The sequence below is a fragment of the Microcebus murinus genome, chromosome 7 (assembly GCF_040939455.1).
Source record: "Microcebus murinus isolate Inina chromosome 7, M.murinus_Inina_mat1.0, whole genome shotgun sequence".
Classification (NCBI taxonomy): Eukaryota; Metazoa; Chordata; class Mammalia; order Primates; family Cheirogaleidae; genus Microcebus; species Microcebus murinus.
In genome coordinates this window covers 83,240,965-83,251,168 of record NC_134110.1, presented here as the reverse complement: position 1 = coordinate 83,251,168, position 10,204 = coordinate 83,240,965, and the positions used below count along the sequence as shown (strand labels likewise).

General features: G+C 38.2%; 1 protein-coding gene across 3 annotated transcripts in view; it reads left to right on the top strand.

Moving 5' to 3' along the window:
- Nucleotides 1–281: 281 nt before the first annotated feature.
- Nucleotides 282–10,204, top strand: part of PI15 (peptidase inhibitor 15) — a 34,684-nt gene continuing 24,761 nt past the window's right edge. The window contains exons 1-2 of one of the 3 annotated variants that reach the window (XM_012735349.2): nucleotides 282–417; nucleotides 959–1,271. In XM_012735349.2, coding sequence (XP_012590803.1) covers nucleotides 999–1,271 — 273 coding nt within the window. In that variant the 5' untranslated portion in view covers nucleotides 282–417; nucleotides 959–998. Of the gene's footprint in view, nucleotides 1,272–10,204 lie in introns of all 3 variants that reach the window. The other 2 variants (XM_012735348.2, XM_076005206.1) reach the window with 2 other exon arrangements.

Below are 10,204 nucleotides of genomic sequence, written 5' to 3'. Positions count from 1 at the left end.
GGAACTAGAAAGCATTAAATGAGAAAAATTAACCACTCAGAAAAGGTGGAAGCCCAGAGAAAAGAGAGTTTGTCTTTTATGGTTTGCACTTTGTAAGCTGTGGGTGTGACTCAATTTCCTCACCACCCACATAAAAAAGGTTGCCACCCAATCGCTGTTTTTTCTATCCCAAACCCCTCCCCTTTGATTTTGGCTAAGAGAGACCCTAAGAAAGACTGCCCTTTCTGGACGTTGCACACTGTGACATATAAAAGCTGTTAGCTACTCCCGTAGCCAGCAGCATTCAAACCTTGCAGAGTTTTGCTCTCTGAGAGTTTGTAATAAGACACACTCCTCTTACAAGAGTTCATGCTACAACATAGCAAAGAACTTTACATTTTTGGAAGAACAATATATTCATTTTGGCATTGTGCAGAGGTAAGCTATTTAGCTCAACAAGTTTATATTGCATGCATTGATTTTAAAGTAGCTCACAATTTTTTTAAAAGAAATGAGATTGGATTACTATAACTTTTTTGTATGTATTCTGTCACTTTGGTGTACCTATATGTCTGGGAGACATTGTCAGTACATTCTCTGTTGTTACCTGTAATGCATCTTTTCCTCTTCACTGTCCAGGTGAACTTCAGTTCCTAAAGATTTCCCACTGCAAATAAATATGCAGCAATGCATTTTGTGGTGCAGGCATTTGGGGCAAATGGTTCACATTCATTTTAGGGTTAGTGATCATGCTGTTTATTTTTCTCTAGTTATAGAAAGTTCCTCTTACGGGTCTGCCTCGTAACACCAAACAAAACGAATACTATAGGTTATCTCCTAAGCTTGAGTTCAACATTTGTATGGATTTTTGGAGAAAGTCAAATCAAGCAATGCTCCCAAATGATAACTTTGTAAATTCATACCCTCTGGCCCTATTTTTTGTCTTCATAGACCCTAACTCTACCTTTCTGCTTTAAAGCAAAGTAAACTCGGTGGCCTCTTCTTCTCCACCCCTCAAAATGATAGCAATCTCTGCCGTCAGCAGCGCGCTCCTGTTCTCCCTTCTCTGTGAAGCAAGCACCGTCGTCTTACTCAATTCCACTGACTCATCCCCGCCAACCAATAATTTCACTGATATTGAAGCAGCTCTGAAAGCGCAACTAGATTCTGCGGATATCCCCAAAGCCAGGCGGAAGCGCTACATTTCGCAGAATGACATGATCGCTATCCTTGATTATCATAATCAAGTTCGGGGCAAAGTGTTCCCACCGGCTGCAAACATGGAATATATGGTAAGAAGAAATATTTTTCTTTGAGTTCTGAGAGAGAGCGCTTTAAATTGTATGTTAGAGAAACCTGAAGGGACCACGAGTGTTTATATGTCCAGGGATATGGGTTTCTTACACATTTCGACTCAGGGAAGGTTCTTATATGCCTAATAATGTTAAGTACTGTCATAGAATTAGAGGGAGAGAGATAGATAGAAATAGACACAGAGAAAGAAACAGAGGACACAAAGAGAGAATCTTGTATAGACTTTTCTTCTGTGAGCTCCAAAACCACTGGTGAATCGTGTCTTATATAAGGAACATAGATAAAAAGTGGGGTACTTTGACCAAAATTTTTAAGGTCCACTTTTTGAAAAAAAAATTTCACTGGAACTTTAAATCTGTGCTTTCTTTATCTAGCAGTCATAATCATCAGCTAAAACATTTCTTGAAAATATTTCTTAAAATTATAGGTTTCATGTGCATGATTTATTCTCTGGGTAGGTGTCTTTTCCCTTTCTTGGACAAAGCTCTTCCTGACGCTAATCTATTTGTATTCTAAGAGAACATGCTGGCTTTCCCCTCCTTGTGATTTAATGCTTTGTCCTTCAGATAACAGTGAAGCCAGTGCACTTGCACAGTGTTCCAACTTACTGAGAACACATTCTTTGCTCTCTCTTAAAAATAGACTATGTTTAAATCATTTTACTTAGAAAGTAAAAAAAAAAAAATTGAGTTGGTATTGAAAGAAAAAAGTCGTGTTAAAGTTTATTTTTGGTTTTGAGTTTATGCAAGGTTAAGATTTAAAATCCAGCATCTTACAAGATCACAGGTTGGAGCCTGTTTAAGGCAATGAAGATCACCAACATGGTGTTTCCAAATTGGAATAGGGGGAACGGACTGATACCACTAACAATTTTATAGGTGCTGTACTAAAATTTGGAATTTCTATGAGATTGTAGATTAATCTATTTTATATAAATGAGATTTTTAAGTTTGACTAGTTGCAGATGCCAGTGTCATAGGAAAAATAAACTTGCCAAATAATTGCACTTCAAAGTTCATAGAAGTATAATTTTTTTCTTTTTTCTTTAGAAGTACAATTTAGACTCTATAAAAATGTATTTTCATAAGATTTATGAAAAAATAAATGACCAAATCTGTCCTGGTGTATGAGGGCCAATATAATCTCATGATCAAGAATATGGGCTCTGGAATCTAAATGCTTGAGTCCAAATCCTAGTCCTGAAGTATAAGCTGTGTGAACTCATTACCTTATTGCATTTCATTTTCATCATCCTTAACATGAAGGTAAAAATAGTATCTATTATGTAGAGTTGTCGTGATGAATACATCAATTGAGGAGTAATCAGACCAGAGCCCATAGCTAAATACATGTTCAACAAACATTAGTTTTTATGGGTTTCTTTGAACCTCTTGTGAAACGTGTTCAGTGAAAACCCATTCAAGATCTAAAAATAGAAAGAGTTACATAGAAGAGATGGTTCTAGAAGGTGATGTGATGTAGGCATGTGAAAAGAAGAGAAACAAATAAGTTTAAGAAATTACTATAAGTTAGGAAAGAAACATGCATAAGGTTCTATGTAAGCTTAGATAATCATAATGTCTTGACCACGAATTTAGGGACTTTGCAGCCATCACATTGCTCCGCAGACTAAGATGAGGACCAAGACTGCTGGGCTAGCTTTGGAGGCAAGCTCCTCTGGGTGCAAATTCTAACTCTTCCGCTTACCACGTGGGCTTTTGCAAGTTACTTAGTGTATCTAACTAAGCCCAATTTCCTTCTCTGCAAAATAACAGTATACATAGTAATTAATCAATAAATAATGCAATTCACTCTTTTTATTATATTGAAGACAGAGGGACCACCATGAGTAAAGGTATAGGTGGGTACAACACAGCAGAAATAGGTTGACAAAAAGCCAAATTTTTCTAGTTATATTTTCCCCACTTATCAAAAATTAATTCATTCCACATGCATTTATTTAATTGCTCCTACATGCCAAGGACTTGACTAATTGTTTCCATAGATGATCTCATTTGATAGTTCACATTCTCCATGTGAGGTTAAGATTGTGATCTTCATTTAAAAAATGAAATCACTTAGACCCAGAGAAGTTAATGACTGGGAGTATGAGGTATGGATAATAAGTGGTGTAGCTGGAATTGGAATTTAGATCTGTGCAATTCCAAAGCCCATGCTTTATTGTAGAACATTCTTTCATTTGCTAAATGTAGCAAATGACCCATTGGGGGAAACCCCTAAAGATGTCAGAGTATCTTTGTTTCTTCCCTTAAAGTACCAGCTAAATCCTATAGTATTCATACTCTATTTATTATTCCTTTCTCATTATTTTCTTCCTAAACATCAGAACCAGTATATATGATTTCTAAGGACTAGATACAATGATGATTATATAGGAAGTGCTTCATAAATCTTCCTTGATGCAGTAAAAGTAATGAGAAAGAGCAGTCAGAACAGTAAGTGCTATAAAGTAAAATAGGGACTGTTTCAAATACTCACGTAAATATCATGCATGTACATCATTCACACATGTATTTATTCATTTAAGATTTATTGAGCATTTACTATATATTAGGCACTATTCTAAGCACTGTGAATACATTCACAACTAACATAGACATCCTGGGTCTCCTGGGTGAGGAATCAGACAATAAATCAGACAAATAAATACATTACACAGGTGTTAGAGGTTGAAAAGATTATGAAGAAACATGAAGAGGGCTGTGGTGATGTTTTGATATTTGCTAGGTGTCTGAGAAGAGCTCCCTGGGAAAGGCCTGGAGGAAAGTGAGGGAGAGAGCCACACCCACAGGCTAGGGGACAGAGGCAGAGGCAGGACCCAGGACAAAGGATTGGAGGCAGGAGAAAATTGATTAGTTCATTGAGAAAAATGTGCTCATTTTAGTGAAATCATAACTCAGAAGGACTTTTTGAGTAATTTGGCCACTGGAAATAGTTAATCAAGATCCCTCATGAAGACCCAGAGGAACTTGGAGGGAAGTGCAATATAACAGGTGGCTTTGGGCTGGAGCAGGGACTTGCCAGCGACTTTAATTCTCTAGGCTACGTGAAAAATACAGATGCAGTTTGCCTGCAGTTTAACTTGTTTAACATTGATTTAGATTGTGAGCATTTGAAAGCTAGTACTGTTCCCAACCTGTTCTATGAACCTCAAAACTATAGGACACCCCTCACTATGACAACCTCACAAATATTTGTGCTCTGAGTCACCAACCACATTTTCAAATTATCCTCCTCAGTGAGTGATGTCACCCAAGGGAACCAATGAAGATGGCCTTTGGCTCAGGGCTTCTTCTCATGGCACTAACCTGATTTCTAATCCTTTTCATCTGCAAGTCTCTGAGCCTTTGACCATGCTGATTTCTCTCTCCCCAAAGTCTCCTCCTATAAATAAAAGAATAAACTATTCTTTTATTTATAATCCTATCATTCAAGTTTTTGATATCAGAATGCTTGTTATACCCACAACCATGTGTGATTTCTCCTCCTTTTGAACTAGGGCAGCCCTGATGTCTGTCATATTGCTCCCATCTCTTAACTTACGGTTATTTGTACATTTCTTACAAACTTCCTAAATTTGAGCTTTCAGGATGCTAAGTCTATGTTTATTTGTCTTTGAGTCTCTTATTTTCATGGGGAATTTCTTGGACATAGGTGATGATCAACCATTATTTGTTGAATTTAGTTGAAATCCTTGTGAATTGTTCTATGTTATAAGTAGCATCAATTTTGATATTATTATAAATATTTTCATAGAAGTTTTTCTCATCATTTATAACAATATTTTATCCCACACACTTGAAACAAAAAAAAATCCCTCCAGATTAATTTTAACCTCCTTAAGTACTGGATTATATTAAATAGTATAGACTTGACTAAATAAAGCAAAAGCAATTTGAACACTAGGGTATTGGCGTTCATATTTTGGTTCTATAGTATTTTCTTTGGATGCATTGTCCATACTTTTAGTAAAAAGAAAACAAAACAAAACATTATTTGACATATTTAATTTCCTAAAACAGTATCTTTTCACAGAAATAATAATATAGACAGAACTTAAAGTATGCAAGTGAAACTTCTTCACTCTTGGCTTCTGTTCTACAATTAATTTGTTGACTAATTTCCAGAGTTCCTTGGATACCAGCTGTTTTTTATTCTTCCTAAAGATGGCTTAAACCACGACTCTAAACCACAAACCACACTAAGTTTCTTAGAATAAGAATTATCTCCAAAAGAATGAAATTACAAGACCCACACATAGAGTAAAATTTGTAGGATGTTCTCTGAATTCAAGTCAATTGAATAAATTAATTTTAAAAACTTTGAGATTCCTCCACGAGAGAAAGAGATCCAAAATAACAACAAAAAACCCCTTTGTCTTTAAAGTATAAACAATACAGTAAAAACAAAACCACTAAGCATATAATTCAGTATAATACTCTGCTGTATAAGACTGATGTCATAAAAGAAGGACAGAGAAATACCATGAAGGAGTCGGAGAAGGAAGCAATAATCTCTGGTTGGCAAACCATGAAAGGCTCTTTGGAGGAGGAGCTTTATGCTCAGGAAGGGCAGGCTTGGCTGTTACAGCAGGCAAAGCAATGCATGAACAAAATCACTGGGAGAGAAAAAAACCAGTATACTTTAGCCACATGCTTGAGGCATTTGGGAAAATATTGAGGATCCCTTAATACAAAAGCAATTAGGGAGACTGTGAAGGATCTAGGGAGGGTCAGAGGTACATTTTAGAAGGATGACCCTGGCAGTTGCTGGAGCTGATATTGGCAGTGAAAGTGGCCAGAGAGGTGGTGGCCACTGAGTCAGCAATGCCACTCCTTCAGGCAGAAGGAGGAAGTGCAGCTGCACCTACACACAGTGACCGGCAGGAGCAATGCACTGAACTGTGTGCGTGAGAGAGCAGTCTTCACAGACAGTACAGATAATGATGAGAATGAACCGATCACCTTAAAACTGAAAGACAGTGTGTAATGCAATTTCAAGAAGACAAAAATAGCTATATTGGTCATAATAGCCTATTTTATTTATGTACGTATTTAATGCTGCAAATATTATTTGCAGAGCTAAAGGAATAAGGCTTTGTACACTTTTCTGGAAAAGAGAAAAAAAAATACTGGCTACCAAGTCATGGCCCTGCTAGCAATGTGACAGAAAACATGACTTGAATGAGTGAATGGAGAACAGATGAATCCACCCTTGGAAAGTGCCAATAAACCACTTGCCTGGAGTGATAATTTATGACTTAGGAATAAAGAAAAAGCTGGTTTTGTTTATTTGGGCTTCATGTGGCGGAGAATGTGGATAATGTAAACGTTTTGTTTTTCTATTATTCAGTAGTTGGATAAACACTTACAGTGAGTGTCCACATACTCATTTATACTCATACTATATTTAATATATATTAAAGTATATACATACTTTAATGCAGCCATATATTGTCCCACATGGCACATTTCCTCTTATTTGGGAAGGATAACTCAATTTTCTTGTTATAAACATGAGAAATTTGATGTGTCTAATCTAAACCTCTTCAGTGCATGCTTTCGTGAGCGCTGGAAGGCCTCCTGGGCGCCGCTGTCAGTGAGCAGCGGGCTGAGCAGAGTTGCTGACAGCGGGGGGCATTTCTCCAGCACGTTCAGAACTCTGCATTCCTGCTCTCCTGGACTGAGAACCTCCTCAGTGTCTTGGCTTCAAATGAAGGCTGGGCACGTTTTGTAGGAATTTTCTTCCAGGTGGCACGTGTGCTGCTTGGGATGACTTGTCTTTGAACGGAGAAGGTAGTGACCTTGGAGGTTCTTGCCTTTTTGTTCAGCCCTCCACATATGGGGCCAGCTGAAGGTAAGAACGTTTTGTTTCTTACCATTTCCCATACCTGTTCTAAGACGTGCAAATGTGAAAACATTAATGCAGTATGGCCCAAAACCTCACCATCAGGTGGCGGGTAGAAGTGCCGTGAATCACAGGTAGGCCACATATATGGTGACCATATTTCCTAGTGTTCAACATTGCTGTTTGGTGGCAATTGATACTTGACTACATGCCACGGTGTAGAAAAATATTGTTATTTTGTTCCTGCTGGGTATTTATAGAACCTAGCATCAAATCTGCCCCACAGAGAATACTCAGTAACTATTTGTGGAACAACCAAATGAGGTCTTCTAACTTTTTCTGGTTAGAGTGTATGACTGTGGTGCTCTGGTGGGCAAGAGCTGTTCAATAGCCAGTCACTCATTCTACAATATTTGTTCACGTGCCCGGCACCGCGGTGAGGGATTCAATGGGAAGCACTGTTAACGGTGGGCAAGGCAGCATGCTGAGTGCTGAGCTAGAATAAATGCAGGTGCTTTCGGATCACATGGGAAGACCTAGCCCAGACTTGGACTAGGGGTAGGAGGGCAGGGAAAGCTTCCAGAAGGAATGATTTTAAATGTTAAATATGAAAAATAAATACAAGTTATACAGGAGGGAGGTAAGGAAGATGGGAATGAATAGTAGGTACAGGAGGGTGTTCTAAGAAGGTACATTGTACATACACTCAGGCATGGGTGAAACTTCTGTGTGGTTTGGATTTAGGGTATAAAAGAAACAGTGATATTTGATGAAGTGGAAGAAAGCTCCCAGAAACTTGCATGAACGTTATCCTAAGATCAAGGAAAGTCATTGAAGACTTTAAGCAGGGAAGTTATGTAATCACATTCGCATTTCAGAAAGGTCCTTCTGGCCAGAGGGTGAGGCAGGTGTCAGAGGGGGAGGCAGGGTAAAGGCAGGATGCAGTCCAGAGGCCATTAGGATGGCCTGGGTGGGAAAAAATTGAAACCTCAGCTAATTTTAATGCAATAGGGATATGACAAAGGGAATTAGAGCTGTGAATATTTAAGGTGCAAATCAGTGGGAGGAGTAAGTGATTTATATGCTGAGGTTGAATGAGGATTTATATGATGTCAAGTCAAGGAGGATGCCTGCATTTCTGGCAGGGACAATTAAGTTTCTCTGAGTTAGAAAACCCAAAATAAAGAGCAGAATTCAGGAAGCCTTTAAGAGGCTGAAGGTTTATTACCCAGGCACATACCTATGCATGTTGAAAAGAGTAGCTAGAGTGTGGGAGAGAACATTCTTCTACTGCAAATAATTTTGGATGAGAATATCCTTTGGTACTTAAAATGGACCACTTGGCATAAAAGAGGTAGGCTAGTGTCATAGAGACAGCATGGATGGATGATTTTATGTCTGGAAATCTACTCAAGAATTTTTGCAAGAAAATGTAACTTTTTGGGGGGGTGGATGGAGAGTAGGTGCTGAGACATAGCCATCACTAATCCAAAATTTGTTTCAGAACCCTAAGTAGTACCAGGCCTACGTAGTCCTCCTGACACACTCAGGATAAGGTGTTCTTGGAAACCAGTCAAAGGACATCAGAATAGAAGTTGACTAGTCTGGCTTGTATGCTGTCATGGATTTAGTATATCTGAAAAACATTTAATAACCAGCAAATGGCCATTAGGTAGTTATGAACTTGACATGTTTGCTTGTCTATGAGACTTTCTGAAGGATTGTGTGGGAGGGAGCAAGGAAGATAAAAAAAATAACAGTTTTTAAATGATCAAGAAAAATATGTGGCATAAAATACATCTTGCTCTGAGGTTTGGAGGGATGAGATTTGAATGCTTCTAGTTTATGTTATCCATAGCAGCTGAGGTCAGGTACCAAAGCATTTCTTTTTTTTTTTTTTTACATGAATATGGGAAAATGTCCAACAAGTTGTGTTGTTTTTAGACTGAACTTTTCATGAAACCTCTTAAAATTTCACACCACATACTCCAAATTGAAACAGTCCAAAAATGTTACTTAAGGGCACACTCTTTTTTCCTACTACAAAGTGCATCAAATTCACATTTAATAATTTAGTTAAATATGAACATTCTACCAAATCTGTCTCTGCATTCCAGGGAGATCATGTTTTCAGCAGGCAGTAGGTAGGCGGAAAGGCATTTGAATTCTTCTGACCAAGTGGGCAATGGCAAGATATGGGCTTGCATGTGTATCACAGGATAGCTCAGCAATCTAGAAATCAGTTCTTAGAACATTGTTACTTTGAGTTGGTGAAGAAAAATTAACCACACATGAGAATGTCTTCCCGGCTCACAATTCCAATATTAAATGATAGCTGGTGGGTATTATATTTCCTTGAAAAGGGGGACTATTGCCGGAATCCATCAATGAATGGTCTTAAAATTTAAAGATAAAACATATATTAAAGAGGGTTCTAAGGAGGGGAATGAATAAGTTTGAAAACTTCTAAAATCTCTGATTTTCAGCTTCCCCTGTCTGTAAATAAGCTCCTTATTTTCTCCTCACAATTCTATTTCTGACTATTTAGTTGCTTCAGGCTTTATCCGTTTTCACTTTATCTGATTGCTGGCTTAGTTGAGGTTAACGCTTGATGTCTCTTAAATTCAGGCAGGCAGATAATGTGATCAAAAATGCACCTCACTGCTTCCCATTTTAGGCAACCTTCTAGTTCACTGACTCCACCACATCCCCAAATCCCTGACAATAATAATAGTTGTCATTAAGCACCCCCTTTCCTTGCTAGGGCCGTGCTAACTGCTCATGAGTCGCTGTTTCCCCTATCTCTCGCAAGTCTTAGAACATGGGGATGATTTTCCTCCTTTAGAGACAGGGAATCTGAAGTTTGGAGGGCATAAATAATTTCCCCAAGGTCACAGAGCAAGTAAATCAAAGTGATAAGAATGCGGTTCTGACAACAAGCCCATGTTTTAAAGGACGGTACATTATGTGCTCCCCTTCATGTGTTCCTCTCTGCTGTCCTTGAGCCTGTGGATGGAGAATTTCTCTACGTGCATTTCATCTG